General features: G+C 36.4%; 1 protein-coding gene across 10 annotated transcripts in view; it reads left to right on the top strand.

Moving 5' to 3' along the window:
* The window catches only part of LOC143696843 (UPF0606 protein KIAA1549), a 69931-nt gene extending 51335 nt beyond the window's left edge, over positions 1 to 18596 (top strand). For 2 of the 10 annotated variants that reach the window (XM_077193615.1, XM_077193614.1), the window contains 12 exons: positions 144 to 311; positions 1488 to 1643; positions 3790 to 3995; positions 5573 to 5709; positions 7774 to 7979; positions 8166 to 8395; positions 8589 to 8733; positions 9661 to 9987; positions 13927 to 13979; positions 14652 to 14803; positions 14930 to 15057; positions 16135 to 18596. In XM_077193615.1, coding sequence (XP_077049730.1) covers positions 144 to 311; positions 1488 to 1643; positions 3790 to 3995; positions 5573 to 5709; positions 7774 to 7979; positions 8166 to 8395; positions 8589 to 8733; positions 9661 to 9987; positions 13927 to 13979; positions 14652 to 14803; positions 14930 to 15057; positions 16135 to 16374 — 2148 coding nt within the window. In that variant the 3' untranslated portion in view covers positions 16375 to 18596. The remainder of the gene's footprint in view (positions 1 to 143; positions 312 to 1487; positions 1644 to 3789; positions 3996 to 5572; positions 5710 to 7773; positions 7980 to 8165; positions 8396 to 8588; positions 8734 to 9660; positions 9988 to 13926; positions 13980 to 14651; positions 14804 to 14929; positions 15058 to 16134) is intronic. The other 8 variants (XM_077193620.1, XM_077193618.1, XM_077193622.1 and 5 more) reach the window with 5 other exon arrangements.
* Positions 18597 to 22103: the final 3507 nt, after the last annotated feature.

Below are 22103 nucleotides of genomic sequence, written 5' to 3' on the forward strand. Positions count from 1 at the left end.
ATTTTTAACATTTAACATCAAATTTTTTGAAAATCCACACCCCTGCAAATACATTGGAGCCCATTTAGAGTTTCTCTATCTCTTGTTCATCTAACACACATCCATTCATATCTTAACACTCTCCCTTTCCCATGCTTGTGCAGTCCACCTCCTCATTGCAGAAATCAATACCAGTAATCCAGAGGTCAATGACTCCTATCAAGAGCAAAGAGCTTTTAGATAGTAGTGATGAGGAGGAGGAAGGTGAAGAGGAGGAGGAGGAAGAAGAAGATGATGATGAGGAGGAAGAGGAAGAAAGGAGAGAGGAGAAGGTAGAGACTGGTAGATGAGTCGTCATAGTAGACTGTAGAATATTCCTCAAGTTAGTCCTCGCACAGGAAGCACAAGATTCCTCTTCCTCATTGCCCCTCAGAAGTCTGAGGCACCATTCTAACCGTGTCAATGTCATCTGTGTTTGGACCATTTTGTAGTTCTCTGTGGACTCTGTTGACTTGAGTATGTAGTCTGATTTGCAAACAAATGACTCTTTGACTCTTCAACTGGTTCTTTTAAATTAATCAACTCACATGAATGAAGCAGAACAACTACTCACAAATGAGTCAAAGATAAATGAATCTGTCTTAAGTGGTTCACTCCCTCATTGAATCAGTTGGAGAGGATCTCAATAAGCATCTGATTCTCTTATGGAATCGCAAGTAATTATCCAATTGGAAATAAACCAAGATTCTTTACGATGTTATGTGGTACAAATATGGTAGATGCTATAGAAAACATTACCGTTCAGAAGTTTGGGGTCAGTAAGATTTTTGAAAATAGCCTCTAATGCTCACCAAGGCTGCAATTATTTCATCAAAAATATTGTAAAAAAAAATATATATTTTGTGATATGTTATTAAAATGTAATGTTTTAAACTGTAATTTTATTCCTTTTATGGCAAAACAAAATTTTTAGCAGCCTTTTCTCCATTCCTAACCCGAAACTCTATTCAGTGTCACATGTTTCTTCAGAAATCAGTCTAATATGCTGATTTAGTTCTCAAGAAACATTTCTTATGTTGAAAACAGTTGTACTGCTTACTATTTTGTGGAATACTTTTTTTAACTATACTATTTTTCTTTGAACAGAAAGTTAAAAAAACTTTTTTTTCTTGACATAGAAATGTTTATAACATTATCAATGTCTTTACTGGTGTAATGCATTCTTCCTGAATAAAAGTATTAACTTCTTCTTCTTTTTTTAAACTCTAACTGACCCTAAACTGTTGAACTGTAGTGTAGTTAATTATCATTTGTTTGCTGACTCCTCAAGTACGAAGAATCGTTAGATTCCTTATGATTCCCATCCCTAGCCATGTTTGTCAGTACCATCAAAAACAGTGTTTGTGAGAATGTAGTAGATGGAACAGTCCAACATGTTGGGTTACCTGTTGGAATTTGTCTTGATGGGAACAGAAGCAACTTCTTCTTATCACCCTTATCCAAATCAGAAACCTGTAATACCTGCCAGAAGCTTAAAGAAAAAAGAGAGTATTGAGGAAGAGGAGGAGGAGGAAGAAGAAGAAGAGGAGGAGAAAAAAATGGCCAAAGAAGAACCCAAGAAAGCTGTAAAGAAACCATTGCCGTATAGAATGAGGAGGCCGGAGGTATCAGAACTGTACAGTGTCCGAAAGTAGTGTTGTGATGTAGAGATGTATTTCCTAGAATGCAGAAGTTAGTTCTAGTTTTTCCAATTGTTGATAATCTCCCTTTATGGCACTGATAACCAGCAATTGGAGAGAAAAAAACAATGTATTCTGAACAACAGATGTATGTATTTGAATGCGTCAATGATAATGTCTGTTTCCGGCCTTTTGGTCTAAGCCTGTGCAGCTTCGACTGTATTGTGGCCTAGATTTGATTACAGCAGCAGTACAGGCCAACAAAAACGAGATAAGAGCTTTCTTTATCACAAACAGAATTTGTCTAAACAACCTCATTTGCATTTAAAAGGGAATGTGATAGGAAACAGAGAAATAGACGTACTCCCAGAAGATGAGCATATTTCAGTCCGTCTCTATTGTGCAGCAATGCTCACTGCACGACTCAAAGCTCAGCTTATGCATTTTTCATAAATCTCTGTGTTTTCTGGCAATATATGAAACAGAGAATTTAATTTGACCCGCCATGACCCTTTGTTTAATGATTTTCCAGATCAAACAAACTATGTAAACAACAGTGATTCATCAGCTTTAAAGAAACAGTTCACCCAAAAAAAGAAAAACCTGTCATCATTTACTCGCTCTTAGTGTCAATATTCTTTCTCTTTTTCTTTAAACACAAAATAACATATTTTTCACCATGTCCAGGCTTTTTTTATACAATAAAAGTAAATGGATCCAAATATATCATAAAAGGGGTCCATATAATTTGTCATATGAAGTCATTCTATATTTGATGATCAGAGAGAAATTACTCTTCTCTGTTTACTGTTGCGACTAGACAGACCGTTTTTGCAAACAGAATCAACTGATTCATTGGAAAGATGCAACTCAAATCCCAATCCGACATCACTATTTCTGTCATGAATGCTCTAAGAATAGCTATGTAAAAATGTTCAATTAATAACACATTTTCAGTCTGTTTTTCACAGTTATCATCTGGTTTCAGAAGACTTAGAACAATAGTGCTAGGACTGGGATGAATATTTCCCAGTTTTAATAATTTTAACAAACCAGTATCGACTTTTAAAACCCAAGATCAATATTTGAGTCTATGCTGTTTTAAATAAAACTTCAAGCATCATTTGTAGCTTATCTCCTATCCAATAAACACAATAAGCTTTGTGTTCATTACTTTTAATAAGAAACAAAGTCTCAGCTTTCAAATTCTGTAAACTTTATCATGAAATTCAAACATTAAATGCCATTTAGACACTTTAATACAGCATGACTGATCAGTGTAGTCCCCTCAGTTCAAGCGGCAGCATGGAGCCCATATGAACTGATCATCTTTCTGTTTACTACTAGTTATAGCAATAAATAAACATGAATGAACATTAGAATGTATTTTGAAAGAAACCAATTTTACATTTAGTAAGGTACATACACATACTATGGCAGTCAATGGCTACCGTCAACTGTTTGGCTACCAATATTCTTCAAAATATCTTCTTTTGTGTTAAACAGAATAAAAGAAACTCATACAGATTTAGAACAATTTGAGGGTGAGTAAATGATGACGAATTTTTATTTTTGGGTGAACTATTACTAAAAGTGGGTAAACAATGACAGAATTTTTTTTCTCTTTTTGAATATCTCATTCTTTAAAACTTCACTGCTTTTCTTGTGGCTGCTGGTCCTTGAGAGAGCCAGTGTGAATTTGTTTTCTCTGCTGTTGTGTTTGTTCAGTTCATTTAATCTTTCACAGCGCTGCAGACAGACAGGCCATTACAGCTCGTCTAGCTGGTCTGGCCTGCAGTCAGTCTGCTGACCTCTAATCAAGTTCATCCATTTTGAAAGCTCATGCTTCTCATTTTCTCTAAAAGAGTCAATTACGGTCCTCTTGCTCAATTTATTCCTATGATACTGACAATCTGAGGATTATGGAAATTCACATTCTCTCTATATGCCCTGTGTACATGCCCACGTTGACGTCTCTTAAGACGCCTAGACCGAAAAGCCTGGCCTGAATTTGTCTTTTGTTTGTGAGCAGTCCCTCACTCCCCTTTGCAATTCCTCCATTTTTTTACTCTGCAAATAATTTTGATTATCCAAATTAACATTTTCCTCTCTCTGGGGTGGTGGTCTTTAGCTGCAGGCACCCAGCGTGAAGGGTTTTGACTTTGCCAAGCTGCACATGGGGCAGCACAGTAAGGATGATCTCATGGTCATCCAGGAGCCTTTGCCACTTCCTGTACCCTCTAAGGAGCAAAGCCCAGCTGAGAATGCAGAGGTCCCCACACCAAAGTCCAAAGCCTCCACCAAAGCTTCCCGTAATGGCCAGCGGCGCAGGGGCCAGTAAGTCGTCTACCAGTAAATGTTTCTTTGATATTCAGGATCAAACATGTTACACATAATTCAGTTTTTGCTAACACTTTGCAATAAGGTTCCATTTATTAACATTAGTTAACTACATTAGTTAAAATGAACAATACATCTACACTATTTATTGATCTTAATGTTAATTTAGATTAATTTACTAATGCATTTAAAAAAAAGTTTATAAGTTAACATTAGTCAATCCACTATGAACTGACGTAAAAAAAAAAACAATGAACAATTGTTTCATAAACTTAAATTCGGTAACACTTTACATTTAAGGTTTAATTTGTTAACATTAGTTCACATGAACAAACAATGAACAATACTTCTACAGCATTTGTTAATTTGAGTTTAATGTTGGTTAATCTCATCATTTGTATCTGTTAACATTTGTTAATGGGCTGTAAACTAACATGAACAATAACATTTTTATTAACTAAAGCGAGGTGTACAAGCTTGTAGGTGAAATTTTTTTTTTCTCTCTCTCTCTCTGGAGAAGTCGCATGGAAATCGTTGATGCTCTTATGGTTGCGGCTCGCATTGTGTGAGAGGAATTACAAGCCGAACCGAGTAGGTTAGGAGCACTTCCCGACCTCCGGTTAATTTTTAAACGTGTATGCTGGGAGTCGGCCCGATTTTGACCAGTGTATAGGTTGTTCCCTATTGTCAAACACAAACATGTCACACAGGCTAAATCTGTGAATAAAATTATAGTCCAGTGGCTGCATTTTGCTGCATGAACCTCATATTAAAATAACTTGTTAATTTATTTAAAGGCAGTAATCTAGCTAAGGGTGAGTCGACTGCTGATCAATAGAAAGCTTTTTAAAAGGATTACATCTCACACTCGAATCAATAGAAGGGTCTTAGGGGTAAAATTACCACAGATCTCATGTTTTGCAAACATTTAAAGTGTCTGAAACCATGTTACAGGTAAACCGAAGTAATGTAATTCTGATATATTCTTTACTGTGTTGGCTGAAATGGAATAACCCATTTTTTTGGCCTGTACTTAAATATAGATCAATAAAATTAATAAACGCACATATACTAAACAGTCCAAGTTAAAATGACTAGTCAGAGACAAATACATTACTAATAGTTAAGACAGTCAGTAGGTCAAATAGTTCTTGACTAAAAGGGTAGGGAAATAGGTAATTGATTCAATGACTAAGTCATGAACTTTTGGTTGGTCACATTAGATCTGAAAATGCTCTTTGAAAGCATGACAGGATTAGGTCATCATCCTCTTGCTTTTTCCCTGGAGACACATGCCTCATCAAAACTGGATGAGGGATAAATATTGTTGTCTGTCAAGATGAGGCTGTCCTAGTTCTGAGGAGATGTTGTGATGAATTAGATCCAAGGCTCATGTGTACATTTAAAAAGTGGGATACATTGATGAATTTGTAATTAATTGAATTGTAGCTTTCATTGTATTCTCACGTTTTTTTTAAAAATGTCTTCTAAACACACTTTTTTGGCATTAATTGTATGACATGTTTTCATACCATGGTTTAGAATTAAAAGGTTTTCCTTGTATCTTTATTTAGGATTTCTCCATCAGAGGGCGACTCTATAGACAGTGATCCACCCAGCGAGAGAGGATCACCTGAGGATGGCACGAGACCTCCTGGTCTGCCCTGCGATCCAAAGCAACCACGTAAAGCAGCTGTTAATGGATTAAATGGTACGTTTGTGTATATTTTAACTGGCAATACAATCATATATCATACATGTATTGCAGTTCTTTTTCTCATTCGAATTGTGATCCAATTGTGATATGACAAAGTATTGAATCCTGACATGTATCATAATATACCTGATATCATGAAGTTAAGTAAAAAAAATTGTAAATTAACTTTTAATAAGTAAAATAATAAAATAATTTGCATTGTCCGTTTAATGGTTTATATTGTGATAGTTAATGTTGTCCTTTTGATTGTTGCCTTTGTTGGCTGCTAGCAAAGGCAAAAGATTTTGTTTTATTAAATGGCAGTCCTAGGCCTCCATAATGGCCAGTGGAAGAAGAACATGTGACGTAAGATTTACAGAGAGGGGAAAGTAATAAAACCTGCTGGGTCTTTCAGCTGAAGATTTGTTGCTCTTCCTCTTGATTTCCTCTCTAGTAAGCCCAGACTCATTCATCCTGCCTCCTTTGTGAAGAATGACTAACCCTCATCTTTACTCTTCGCTGCCTGGATTTTTTTTTCTTTCACTTTCTTGCTCTCTTTCTCTCTCTCCGTCTCTCTCTCTGTGTGCGTTCCTCTCTTGTCAAACTGTGCCTGTGGCGATAACCCTCTTTCAGCACTCATTTCTGCTTTACCAGACTAAATAGGCTACAGTCTTACTAGCCAAGAAATGACATCGAATTCAGCCTTAGAACCTCACATTCTCTCTTTCTCTGTCTGATTGCCAATCCCTTTTAACGCCCTTCCCTTTTGAAAATCCCTTTCATCCTCCTCCTCTTCTTATAATTGTGTTCCAGTGATATTTTCCAAGATAAAATACCGTCTTATCAAACATTCCACTCAAACATGTTTTTACATACAACTCATGCTATTTATCTCAATTAAACAATCTCCATTACTTCTGCCATCATTTAACTTTTCTCTTGTTCTTTTACGCTCCCTCCATCCATTCATTCATCTGTTACTGGCTCACAGGGAAGAATAGAATTGGTAAGAGTGGTGTTGTTTTGTACAGCAGTGTTAGATCCCCCCCCCCCGCCCCCCCCCCCAAAAAAACCCGATGGATCATCCTCCTGCCTTGAGGTCTTTCACATTTCATTTGAAGTGAGTCCTATTAGAGTGATGAAGACGCTGCCCCCATCTGGTGTGAAACGATACTTGAGAGAGGAGATTCAGACGAACCACTTGCTTTCTTCGTCAGTTCTTTGTTGGCCCATATGAGGCTAGCTTTTTTTTGATAGTGTGGAATGCATTAGATGCATTTATGATTTGTTAAAGATATATGTGTGTGTGTGTGTGTGTATAATATACAGTGGCCTCAAAAAGTATACAGACGTGTCAGCGACCGTTGCATGTATGAATTTCATTACATTATATTAAAAAATCTAATCAATGATGATTGATTGATTGATAATTAATAAATAGCATTTATTTTAAGGAAAAGTAGTATAAACACTTTTTAAGCCAAATATTTCAGAATATTTTTTTAAAATATAAAAGAAGCATTTATTGTAGTTACCAAATATTCTGCCATATTATTTTTCTGTATCATGAAATGAATACTTTTTCATGATTTACTATTAGGTTTGGGCCATTATACACGGCATCTTAACAAATGACATCTAAAAACCATAGAAATAGAATCATACATCACTGGTAACTTGGCACCCAGTTTACATATTTTTAATAACTGATACTTACTATTATTCAAAAGTTTAGGGTTGATAATATTTCTTTAGTGTTTTTGAAATAAGTCTCTTATTCTCATCAAACATGCGTTTATCTGATTAAAAATGCAGTAAAGCAGTACATTACTATTTAAAATAAACATTTAATATTTTTTAATATGTAATTTATTTCTGTGGTGGTAAAGCTGTATCTTCAGAATCATTACTTCAGTCTTCAGTGTCACGTGATCCTTCAGAAATCATTCTAATATGCTGATTTGGTGCTCATTTACAAGAAACATGTCTTATTATTATCAGTGTTTAAAACGGTTATATTATATTCATTCTATATTCCACCTTTGAAGTTTTGACACCCTCTTATATTTGTCCTTATAGGTCCACCCCCAACGTATGGCATGGATGAGCCATTATCTTCAGCTTCCATTTTTGAGCATGTGGACCGATTGTCCCGCCCAATTGACGGCCCTAAACGCCTCCATAATAAAATCCAGCTCATCGCCATGCAGCCAATGCCAGCCCTGCCCCTGCCCACCCCAACCGCCAATGACAGAGCTGCAGAGAACACCAAGCTGAATAAAGAGGTATCCTTCACCTGCCATACATCTAATTCACATTTATATCACAAGGCTTTTCCTTAGGGGCCCATTTCAAACTTCAAGGTCTATACGGTTATGAATTGGATTCACAGCGTCCAAAAGCCTCATTACCAATAATCAATATGTGCTTCTCATTGACTCTAAGATCATTGACTGTTCTTTGTTCTCCAGATCCAGGTAGCTTTACGGCACAAGTCTGAGATCGAGCACCATCGCAATAAGATCCGCCTGAGGGCCAAAAGGAAAGGCCATTACGACTTCCCTGCTATGGATGATCTCATTGATGGTCTTGGCGACCCCAAAGAGCAGGACCGAATTTACCTGAAGGCCCAGATGCAGATTGACAAGATACTCGATCCAGATATTCCCATGCCTTCTCTGTACACTGAGCCCAAGAAAGGGTAAAAAGATCTGCAACTGACAATGAGACTAATCCTGAAACACAGAATTAAGACCTGTTCTCACCAAATCTGAATTTTCTGCACTTTTTCCATTGCCACAGTTCTAGAACAAGAAAATCACTTTCCACATAACTTGAATATTTAAAGACCAAATGCTCACTCAAGAGTATGTGTGTGTGTGTATGTTTTGCAGCAACCGAGGGAAGCGTTCTCCTAAACAGAGAAGGAAACAGCAGATGAACGGTGATCTGACAGATGCTGACCGAGATAGACTTATAACGACTGACAGCGATGGGACATACAGGAAATACCCTGGAGTCAATAACATAGCATATGTGGTTAGTCTCATGATGAGATCTGTACTTTTTCTCTCGCTCTCTACACTGTACATCTGAATGTGACAGTGTAATCAACTCCATATGGTTTCTTTCCTGTTTTTCCCATATATTTGTTCATCAAAACATCTCTAATCAGTTCCATGTTGTGAAGCAGCAGGTGCTCATTTCCTACTGCTAATGAAAAAAATTGTTTTAGGATTAATATAATAATAGTGTAGTTTTTGGAGTAATATAATCTTACTCGAGGTTTACTTAAGTTTCCTTAAAAAGTAGATGGTATTATTGAAAATATGTATATTACGCTTTGTTTATATATACACCTTCATAAGATCCAGTATAAAAGTGACAGATACTGGAATAACTGACTTTGTTTTATTTATTTTTCTGCATTTTTCTGTTTCAACAGATGACTTGAATAGCTCTATTTGGAAAGAATTAATCAAGAATGACTGCGTAGAAAATAATAAACAAATTACAAACTTAGATAAATACAGATAGAGCCAAGATAGAAATTAAATAAACTTTGTTTTTCAAGTAAGTCTAACAGTGTTCAGGTATAGAAACTGTCATAAAAAATTATATTGGAAACATCGGAAAATAACATTGCATAGTCTTATCTGTATAAATTAAATTTAATTCTTTGTTAAAGAGATTTCTTTGCCTTTGGTTGTTTGATTAACATTAATTACAGTGACAGCCCTGAGTGAATGTAAAGACATTTACAATGTCTATGTTTCTATTTCAAAGCAATGATGTTGCTTTTGAACTTTTTGTTCATCAAAGAATCCTATTTAATATTATTTTAATAGAATACCCAATAATATTTCATTATATTACTTTACTGCATTTTTCATCAAATAAATGCAATATTTATGTTTAGTTGCAGTGTTGAATGTTAATAATCTTTCATGTGCTTTTATTTTGCAGTCGGACCCAGACCAGGGGCCCGAAAATCATAGCCCCTCCCCGACAGATGACGTGTTCCATGGTCCCATTTCTCCTCCGCCCGGTCACCCTCCTCCTCCACCCCCCTATCTGCCCCCTCAGCCGACTATAGAGGAGGCCCGGCAGCAAATGCACTCTCTACTGGACGATGCCTTCGCCCTAGTGTCTCCTTCGTCTCAGGGCAGCACAGCTGGCATCACTCTGCCTGGGGTCGGTCTCAACCCCGGACCCCCGCCTCCCTTGAGCCCTCCATCCCGTGGTCCTCGGCCCTGGGGCCCAGGATACCTGCCTTTGAATCCCTACACAGGAGTAAGAACAATCCATAGTGAATTAGCAATGAATAGCATTTGTAGCCTGAGTTTTTTTTAAATTTAATTTAATTTTTTTAAAGAACATGCTATGTCCTAAAAATATTTGGTTCAATGGTGAACATGGTTCCTACACTTATGGAATACTTCACCAATCACTTTTGACCTTAATTTTAACTCCATAAACAAACATAATGATTCGGAAGGCTTTATTTATCAAACATCTCTGTTGCATCAGTCTGTAAGTCACTGGTTGAGGAGGATTAGATCCATGCACTAATCAGTTAAGGACACTCCCATCTGTCAACCGTAAATATACCCTTGACTTTAGATGTCAGGTCAAACTGACCTTGGAACAGCCTCTCTGATTTCAACCCTACAAAAACCTGGATCACAGATCAGCTCTTGATTGTAAAAAAACAGTAACGTTTCTGACCAACTGATTGAGGAAAAACTCTCACTATTACAGCCTTACTCTTCTGCAACACTTAGAAGTCTCAGAATCTGAGATAGCGTTTGTTTATTTATTATGTTTGTTCATACTTAGGTTTAGATATTTGAACAATCTGTTAACGCTAAGAGTTCGGCTCATAAATCGTCCTGCTATGAAATCATGAATGATACCTCAAATTGTGCGGTTTGTTGAGGAGAGGAGCTATTACTTTTCTTAGGGCTTGGACGTGAGATTTTCCACTCTTTTTTGAACACATCCTGTTCAAATAGAAACCACTAGATGATCCACATTCATGTGATGATGATGATGAAAGCTGATGTGTTACTGTTTCCTTTGTACAATCCAATACTTGTATGATTTCCCCTTGTCTAAAGCTGCGGTCACGCTACACTTTATGCTCCTTTGACTTCCATCCAGAACGGAGACAGAAGCATATGTGACAAAGTTTTGTCTTCGTTTTATTGAACTATGACATGAATTTGCATTAGTTTCTAGCTTAAAAATAAAATAATACATTATATAAAATAATTAATACATTAGTCAAATGAAATAATTAAAATAAATAAATTGTTTAATTGTGCATCACAATATTATACTGTAGATTTATGAATAGTGACTTTGCTTAATTTAATTACATTTAACAGTCATATTAAATTTTTAGTTTGTTTAAAGATCGACTTGAAGTGAGCATAGGAGGGTGGCAAAGGTAATCTAAAAAAATATCTAAAAATACAGGAAATGAGCATGTAAAAAAAGGACATTTATAAATGCAAAACAACCATGAGAACATCAACATTTGACCACCCACATTTACATTCAAGCATGTATAAATCCATGTTCCCTTTCGAGAGGTCTCTCGTATTGCGTAAGTTAGCTTACGCCACGGGTAAACTCCTTTTCTTGAGAATATTGAAGCCAAATTTTTATAACGCAGTGCAGTTGCACAGCAGACATATAGCTAAGCGTCTAGGGTGCTCATTGGCTGTGCTGCGGCAACTGCACGAACCTATGGTTAGTCAGCTAAGATGCGTGAACCAAACAGGTTATAGCTATATAAGCCCCCATTTTCGCCATAGAATTCAGATTTAATCTCCTTCAGCAACTTCCACTTCGCTGACCTCCGGTTGAGAAGCCTTCGTCGTCGCCGTCGAAAAGCTTTCAGCAGAGCAAGCCACCTGCGAAACAGTTCTGCGGACGCCGGCTTCCTGGTTTTCACTGGACGCCTCCTTCAGCCCGCTGTGCCATCTGGCGCTCATATATCCTTATAAGCAACAGATGCAAGCGAGCACACGCCGGCCCAGTCCCCGAGTGCCTCGCTCTCACCAAGAGAAACCCCCTCGCCGGTCCTGTTTACACAGGCAGACCAGCGCCCCTCTCAGCGAACGGCCAGGCATGTCTCTTTTGGGGGATTGGATGAGGAGGAAGAGAATGATGACAGCCCTTTCCCTTGCTGCATCTAAATGCGAGAGATGGACGGGCTCCATGACCGAACCCGCACCCTCGACACAAGCCAGCGCCAGCTGCGTGAGAGCCAACCTTGACTTGAATTTCTCCGCGTGTTAACTTAGGCCGTCAAAGAGCTCGGGTTCGATTGGTCTTTGCCCGATAAACCCACGCAAAGCAGGCAGCAGAGGCTGCCTTGAATTCGGGCCCAACAACTCCAGAGTCGTCCTTAAGCCAAGGCACGGGTATGTTCCTAAAGTGTTCTCGACTCCATTCAGAGCGCAAGTCATTTCGCTGTCAGCTCTTTCCTCGTCAGAAGACGAAAGAGACTCGAATCTACTCTGCTGTTCTGCCCCTTCAGGCAGTCAGAACAGCTCTTCGTATGCTTTGGTGGCCGCACCAGAGGTTGCGGTCACGAAGCAGAGACTGTAACGTTGGATTGTTGATGCTATCTCGCTGGCTTATGAGTCTAAGAGCCTGCATTGTCCTATAGGCATCAGAGCTCATTCCACGAGAGGCATGGCCTCGTCATTGGCATTTTCGAGTGGAATACCAATTCAAGATATTTGTGTGGCGGCCGGCTGGGCCTCACCATCCACGTTAATGAGGTTTTATAACCTGGAAGTTCCCGGTTTGCAAGCTAGGGTTCTTTCCTTATAAATAAAGTGTCTAAGCACAATTTCCACAACTATAGGGCCTGACGTCTGTCTGGTCCTGAGTGAACCTGAACTACAGTTCTATATACCATATAAAGAAGGAGCTTGGCCCTTTAAGGCCCATTCCTATATTTCCCTATATGAGGCTCGTTACTGATCCGGCCTCTATTAGGACTCATAACTTTACTATTCTATGAACCTTGGGCGCTTGGCCCTAGGCTATAGTATAGGTCGAAGTTTTTAAGCACGCACGGCATTTTGAAAGGGGTTCCCATAGCATAAGCTAACTTGCGTAATACGAGAGACCTCTCGATAGGGAACGTCGGTTAACTGAGAGTAGGGAACGAGTATTGCGTAACCCGCCGTGCTACTGTGCTTCGATCAGAGGATCGCTTCAGTCGATTTAACCTGAATTCTATGGTGAAAATGGGGGCTTATATAGCTATAAGCCACGCCCATACTGGCGGGCTCTGACGTGCTCTGGCACGAAGCAACCTGATTGGTTTGCGCAACTTAGCCGACTCGCCATAGGTTCGTGCAATTGCTGCAGCACAGCCAATGAGCGTGCTATGGTGCACAGCTTTATGTCTGCTGTGCAGCTGCACAGCGTTTTAAAAATTTGGCTTCAATATTCTCGAGAAAAGGAGTTTTCCCATAGCGTAAGCTAACTTGCGCAATACTCGTTCCCTACTCTCAGGGAACCGAGGTTACGTTAGTAACCAAGACGTTTCCTTCTTTATTGTGACACAAAAACTATTGTGTGGCTGCTTCATAAGACCAGTGGTGCAATGACTAAAGGATTTCTGGTTACAGTGGTTTGTTTCAATCAGTTAATTTCTTGATTTCATTATGTTTTAATGTGTGATAAACCGTACAAGAGCAATTTAAAGTAAATTTGATGCTCTGGAATCACGTCAGAGGAACACAGACTTGGGGTTTTCCACAGATCAGGAATAAACAACCCAGAATGGAAGCCTCAACTGTCAACACTGTGTCCTGAATGAAGTATTTCTGTTAGATTGGGGCCTTTGCGTGGAAGGGAAAGAGGGGATTGCAAAGGCCAACAGAGGCAAAATTTTAACTGACTAATAACTCAAATGTTTATTTAAGAGTCAAGATGGAACAGGGAATGGTGGTCTGTCCTTAAAATGGCATTCCCAGCTCAACTATTTAAAAGCTTTTCTGTTTTCTGGGTCACAGGGTTTATTTAGGCTGATAGACAGAAACTCCATTTGTGGTGGAACATACAGCTACTAATGTGTTTCAGACTTAGCAATGTATTAAATTAAACCTTTTATGCATTAAATCATTAAGTGCAATGGATGTGCCAAGAACCATCAACCTGTTATAAGCTCAACGACTGCGTGTTTGTGTGTATTTCTTTCAGAGATATGCTGAATTAGGTCTCCCTCCTTCCAGTGTGCAAGGTTTACTACATAGGTGAGTATATTAGGGATATGGATTTTTTTTATCTCAGAGCATGGTGGCCGATTGCCGATATTAAGATGATAGGCTATATCACACTATTTAATTTAAAGATAGTAAATAACACATGCACAACAATACAATTGTAGCAATAAAATGTATATTTATTTACAAAATTCGAAATAATTGGAAAATATATCATTATGCAAAAAAATTATTTAAGCTTGATAAAAAATAAATATGTAAAATTAATGTATACTTCTTGATTCTGTATACTATACAGAAATGGTTAATGAATAAATGGGGGGGGGGGGGGGGGCAGTAACCAACAGTGCACTTAATAATCGGCTATGTCTATGTGCATTGGCAATCATATTTTCTCAAATAAATAATGGGTAGCACTACTTTTACATCGTTCTCAGCACAGCACTGTCAAAATAAAAGTCCACCTCCGATGCTTAACTTAATCCGATAATTTTAAAAAATGCCAAATATCAGCCATGCCAATATATCGGTCAACCACTAGTTTTATTGAGGTCATGAAGATCATGAACGTTTGTGTGATATTCTAGAACTGTGAGCAAATCACATTTCAACCTTCCCTCAATGGAAAAGATCCAAGCAACTTTTTCTTAGTGCTGTGTGATTTGTTAATAGCTGGGGTCTGAAGTCTTCCTATCTCTACAGACAGGGATTGGGGCCCGGCTACATCCCTTCAGGAGAAGCCCTTCCTGTTGAACAGCTACAGCCGGAGTCGCTTTACACTGGTCGAGGTGGACTCACACTCACAGATGATCTGCCCTCCTCCGCCAGGCCACGACCTGTAGGTGGCACTACAGGTATGAGTTTAAAGGTTTAACTAGGAAAAAAAGTGCTGATATTAAATGTTTAATTAAAACAGAAAGAAAAGAGCGATGGATGCATGGATAAAGACAAATGACGTAATATAAAGTATACATTCACAGGTGCCCAGCTACATCATTTAACCCACGCTGGTCTGACGGGTCGTGTAGGGGACTGCCGGCAGCCTGGTGGGTTAAACTGGAGCCCGTATCATGAGGACGACAGCAAATTAGCTTACAACAGAGAGCCTGTAAGTTTAAATACTTTCTTACTTCGTTAAAAAAGGGGCAAATAACATTTGCATATAGATGTCTTTAAAGTCAATTTGTATGGACATTACCATAGATAGATAATATTATAGTATGCATTTATTAATGTTTTGAATTAAACTGATATGTAAATGAAAACAATATGTAAATGAAAACTAAAAATGTTAAGTTTTAGTCATTTTGTTATTTTCTTTTGTCATTTTTCTCAGTTTTTGATTTTATTTTTTTTAGTAAGTCAACGTAGTAAACTTATTTTATTTCCGTTTCAGGCAACATTTCTAATTTAAGTTTATGCTTTTCATCTAATATTTATATTTTATTTCAGCTTTATTTCAGTTAACACCATTTTTTTTAATGATTTGTTAAAAAATAGTACCTGAGCTGAAACCCCTTGACCTAAAATATTGATGTACCCCATGAGATTTTAAGTTAATATTTTAATAAATTAACAACATATTTGCGTGCTCACTGTTCTCTAATGTCAGTTAATGGTCACGTGACATGCAGGTAAACATAAAATATTTCATCTTTTTTTCTTTTATTAGTATTTTATTTTAATTGTGAAAACCTTACTATATATACTTTACTATACTACTATCTATAAAGTTGTCCATTACTACATCAACAAACTCCCCATCCATGAAAACTCTGACAATATTACAATTTTATTATTATTAATTTATTATAATAAATCATGGCTTTTTTCTGTTATTAGACTGAAATTGTGATGATTAATGTCAGCAGTACACACTATAGTGACAGCAGTAAATAATAATAGGAGCAAAAACACCCTTCCATTCTTCTTATACACATTATATATATAAAAGAGTATATTTTAAAAAAAACTTGACTAAAATAAACAATTAATCCACAAATTATTAAAAGAAATAAGGCTTCAAGAAGTACAGAATATGTCCTCTTCAAACTCTTACTATTCTCACTCCTTTCTGCCTCCGTAGGAGTCTTTTTCTCACTAAAACTCTGTTCTTTTGTTTTAATCTTCTTTCACTCATTTCTGCCTTCCTTCCTTTTTTCCTTTCTTAATTTATTTTGTTTAGGTTATTGGCTCTCTTGACCACACCTCCATCTCTGTATTCCAGACCTCCAGAAATGGCCTGAAAGAGCCATCTTCCACTTCTGCCCACCTGGACTCTCTCGGCCTGGGCTACGCTCCCTCCGCTCCCCTGGAGGAGCCTTCCCCTCCCAACCACTCGTCCGCTTCCCTCATCAAAGCCATCCGAGAAGAACTGATGCGCCTCTCCCAGAAACAGGCAGCGGTACCCAGCTACCACAGCTGAGACCTGCCCCCTCCAGCTCCAACAGGCAAAAACTGCACTACACTGCACTGTACTTCCCATGGAAGTGGCTTTTTTGGAGGACGATGACTGTATGTCATGTAGCCTCTGCTACCGCCTGGTGGCAGAGAGCATTAGGACAGGAAGAGTAGACATTTCTCCTTTATTCCCATGTTCCTCTCAAGTTCTCCCAACAATTTAGTTGCTCAAAACACAAGCAGTGTCCTGAGACTGAAGAACAATGTCTTTTACCTTCTTTACAGTCGCATATGTAATTTGGTAGCAAATTATTATTAGAGTTGTGTGTGTGTGTGTGTGTTTATTTTCACTTTTTGTTGTTTCTTTGCTGTGTACACTGCCTTCACATTTGAATTTTATACCTTGCACTGGCTCTTGAAAATTGAACTGCTTTTGATACCTTAAATGAATCTTTGTAATTTTTTGCAGTTTGTTTTATGATTTATTTCTTCTGCCTGTCCTCTCGGGGTGCTGATTCTTTTATATCCGTTTAATGGACATTACATTCATAATACAGTATTGAACCCTACACATATTGTCTTAATTATACTTTAGGGTCCAGTTATTATAGTATTTGAAGTATTGACGTTTTCCATCTCCATATGCCTTGATTTATGTTTGGCATCTACAAAAGAGCTGGACGTACAGCTTTTATGTTTTAAACAGTGTTAAAATTAAAGCAATGTTCCAGGTTCAAAGTGACAGATTGTAAACAAATAAAAAATGCATTTTTAGCAAGGTATTTACAATACAATAGTTGTTCTCGAACTGTAGTCTGCGAGTTGATTTGCTGATTTAAAAGAAATTTAAATGATAAAAACAATTCTAATTGACTCAATAATAAAAAATAGAATAGTAGTTAAATAATTGTATTCCCAATTTGAATTAATCAACTATCAATAGATTAACTGATTGTGTTCACAATCATTTTGATCAAGTAACTTCAGTATCACTACAATTCAGAGATTTTGTTTGTTTTTGAAAAAAAGTCTTATGCTCACCAAAGTTGCATTATTTGATCAAATACCGTAAAAACAGCAATATTGTAAATGTATTATTACGATTAAAAATAAATATTTTTAAATGTATTTAAATGTAATTTATTCCTATGATGCAACGCTGAATTTTCAGTATCTTTACTCAAATCTAAATTGTCACATGATCCTTCAGAAATCATTCTAATATGCTGATTTGCTGCTCAAGAAACATTTCTTAATATCATACATTTTTTTGTGGAAACAGTGATCATTTTTTTAAAATCAGGATTCTTTAATGAACAAAAAGTTCAAAAGAAGGTAAAGAAAACTTACTGACCCCAAACTTTTGAATGGTAGTGCATTTCAATATACAGGGTAGAAACTAAGAATAATTTGTACTCTATTCACAACTATATTTATTCACCTCTATAAAGCCCTACCCTAGTGTAAGTGCATTACTGTAAACACATTTTTTATGTTTTACGAACTGTGGTCATCAACAGTACATAATAGATCTGCTCATTTTGATCCGGGAACATTCCTTAAACTGTCCACCTGCTTCTCAAAATAATTTATTTGTGAAATTCGGTGCTGAATGCATCAGTAGGTGGTGAATCACACACATACTGTACACACACAGTGTATTGGCCTGAGTACTTCAGTATTACCACTGTGTAAATTGTATTGCAATACTTTGAACTAAAAGCATCGATTAAGGTCAGGATTATATCTAAAGATATTTCTGGCTTCTCTTCCCAACTTTTTTGCTGTGGCAATGAAGTGCTCATCATTTCATAGAGGAAATTGTTTATTATTATAATTATTGTTCCAGGATGCACTATTGCTCATGAAACTGCTGTTGATCAAATGGGTCCAGTATATTCCTCTGTAACTTCACGCTTTTGATGTGTTAGGAAAGCGATAACTGTAGTATTAGACTCACTAAAACACTGATCCTTTAGCTATTTGTACTTAATTTCATGCTGAAATTGTGTTCTTGCCTTTGTACTAAAACTATTTTTGTGTTAATGTTGCAACAGGAGCATCATTTGCTCTAAGAAAATAATAATTTTGTTACTTTGTCAGTTGATCTGCCCTTGTTTATTTGTTGGAATGATTTTTTTTTTTTTTATTCCAATTTTGTTAAGTTTGTTTGGTTGGAGCTTCCTTGACCTGTAGTTACAAATCTACTGATTATTTAAGTGACAATTAAAAATTACTACCACATGATTCACTTGTTTGCAATATCAAGCTTTACTTTGTTACAGAGACTGAGAGCTGAAACCTGATTGGTATGTTGTCATGTTTGAATCAAATGGCTTTCAGCATTCATCAGAATTGAAAAACATGTAGTTGCTATTCACTTCATGAAATACCATTGAGATCTTGTTAGACTCATTTACACGGGGCTTATTTTTTCTGCAGAATTGCTTTTAGCTCATTTAAGTTGCTGCCTTTAAATTTTAAGTCTTAAACTTGGATGTTTAAATAATTTCAACTTAAATTAAATTAGTTGAATCTTGTGTAACTTATATAAAAAAGTAGAAAATTAGAGAGTTAAAGCAATGTAAAAACATGTTGTCATAAGTTATTGATCATATATATATATATATATATATATATATATATATATATATATATATATATATATATATTACAGTACATCCTAGTGGATAAACTGGTAGTACAATATGCATTCTTACTGAAAATGCATTTCCTATAAAATTGCAAAAAGTGTTTTTCATATATTTTTCATAGTCATATATTATATTTTTTCCTTTAGATTTAGATTGTAGTTGCTACATTAAAGGAACTTTGCCAGTCGACAACAACTGAAACATCTGAAACTGACTTTTCTAAAAGAAAAAAATCTATGCCATGTTTTTTCAGACATTATACCATTTTAAATCCAGTCCAGTAAAGATGCCTCTGAAGTCACCTACTTTATTTTGCATTTACAGCCCAAATCCAATAGATGGCGAATCTAATAAGGATAGTTCACCTAAAAATGACAATTCTGTCATCTTTTAAATAACCATGCCATTCCAAACCTGTATGAAATTTTGGTATCACCTTTAGTATCCAATTCTCACTATTAACTAGTTGCTTATTAGCATGCATATTACTAGGACATTGGCTGTTTATTGAAGCACATAATGCCTTATTCTGCATGACAATATTCTACATCCCTTAATCCTACCCAATAATAATCTCCTAATTACTACTTATTAATAGTTAATGAGGCAAAAGTTGTAGTTATTAGTTAAAAGTGAGAATTGGAGCCTAATCAAAAGTGACCTTTTCTCACAACCATCTTCATGTCCTTAGGTAAATCATATTTTAATAGAAATCTCAATTGATGTTGGCTTATGTTTACTTTTGTGCATTTTAAATATGTGCAGATACACTATTATAAACTGCAATATTTAGAATTTCACATTTTCATCCACTAATATCAACTTGTCATGCAACAACTGTTTCAGACAAACCAAAATAACTTGAGGCTTGTTGTTTTCTTTAATTATGCAGGTCTTAATAATCAGGCTTTCTCTGAAAAACTCCACCCATATGCACATTCGGTCTTTTAAAATACATAGATAAAAGCTTTGTTATTAAGTCATAGTGGCTTCACATCACTTAATTCAGACGCTCATTCCCTCTGAACTCACGTTTCTCTGGTGCACATATGGTACCTCGGCTCCTCGTGGAGTGGAAACTGCAGTCCTGTTTACATTCTCGAACAATAGGGCTCATCAATGTTTCAGCGGCACTGCATTGTTCAATTTGTCCACCTTGTGTAATGTGGCGAGTGAGTGCTAATATTGGCCTTCTCAAATGTGGACATATTTTTAGACCAATCTATATATTTATGCATATGATATTGAGTCGTAATATGGCTGCCTACCTGACTTTTATATTATGTGATCTATTCAACAATGTACTGTGTTTTTTGTAGTTTTACACTACAGTATCAGTACCCTGCTGGATAGACTATGGCTATAGTCACAGGCATATTTTGTTTTGTTTTTTGGATGCTATATGTTTAGCCACTTAGCTAGCTGAACCAGCAAGTTTTCCTTGATTAACTATTGTCAAGATTGAGGTGGCTAACTAGCATCTTCAGTTAAGTTTTGCTTGTGAAGTGCCTAATTTTGCTAGTGCGTTAGCAAGACTATTAGCACAAAACCAGCATAAGCCTCTCTTTCCTTGTTGAAAATACCAGCTAGAATTAGGCTAATTTCTTTAACTACTACAATTAATATTTTTTTTCTCTCTTTTTTTCAACCAAAGTTCTATTTTTGTCAAATTTAATGGCCCTTTCACACCAAAAGTGAACTGAACAAGCCTCAGACTGAAAGAATGCAAATTCCTGTCTGTACAGTAGAGGGCGCACCTCAAACAAACCTTTAAGCTGTGCTGCCGTTCTGGACTGCAGAAGAAAAGGATGCAGGAGAATAAAGTTCAACACTCTTACTTCAGCAATAAAAACAAATTTAAACACAAATGTGATATTTATCTAAAGTCATTTTTGCTTATTGGTATGGTTGAAGTGGAACCATAAATTGTCAGCAGCAAAGACATACAGTATATTTGTGTAATTTAACATATTTAATCTGTTTATTCATTTTGAGGAATAGCTACTGAATCGGTTCCTTGCAAGTAAGATGAGTAAATGCATGTTCACATTAGTCTATAATTACAATAACCATCAACACCTCTGCACCTTTATTCCCGATTTCTCTCAACAAGGTAACAGAAGAGGTGTCAGTCAATAAATGGGAAAACAAAGTTTTCAATTACTTTTAACTCAGATATTTATTTTATTGTAAAATCAAAAGTAATGTTTTACCTAACTAGTTACTTGAAAGAAGTAGTCTGATTACGTAACTCACGTTACTTGTAATGCGTACCCCAACACTGCTTACACATAACATAATATTAATGATAAAAGGCGACTTAAGTGTACTTAAAGAGAGTACACTTTTATGACTGTGTAACACACACAAGTACATTTTAGAAAGTGCACTTTCTAATGTAACAAATCAAGTTTTAAAGTACATTTAAAGTCATAATGTTTTAATATTTTGTTGTTTTATTTTGATGTGTTGACTAAAAGCACATGTTAAGTTGATTATATAAGTAGTGTGTTATTTGATGTTACATCTAAAATGTATATATTTTAAATGCACTAAATTGCACATGATGTACAAGTTTCAGATATTAAAGTTTATTTTAGTTTACCATAAATGGTTGTCAGTTCATTTGACAGTACTCTTTAACCATATTTTAAAGACAATAATTACTTATGAAGATGTACTTATGTCTTACTTACAAGAGTATGCTAGTATATATAGGTTTGCTAACAGGTTAACATAAAAATTCACAGAGACCACTACTTAAAACCTTAGTTTATTAGTCTTAACTGTAAACAAGCAGTTTTACGCTCTTGAAAAAGTAGTGTATTGTACACTTAATACACTTAACTGTATTAGATGTGCCCTTGTAGTGTACTTCAAATCTTAAAGGGGTGGTTGATTATGATTTCAGTTTTCTAACTTTAATGTGTAATGTTGCTGTTTGAGCATAAATAACATCTGCAAAGTTACAACGCTCAAAGTTCAAAGCAAAGGGAGATATTTTCTTTTAAAGAAATTGCTTTTTAAGGACTACAACAAACGGTTGGTAGGGACTACAGGACATTCCTCCTGGGTTAGTGACATCATGAACCCTAAGATG

This window comes from Siphateles boraxobius, unplaced genomic scaffold (assembly GCF_051911475.1).
Source record: "Siphateles boraxobius isolate OS27281-9 unplaced genomic scaffold, OSU_SipBor_1 31, whole genome shotgun sequence".
NCBI classification, from domain to species: domain Eukaryota; kingdom Metazoa; phylum Chordata; class Actinopteri; order Cypriniformes; family Leuciscidae; genus Siphateles; species Siphateles boraxobius.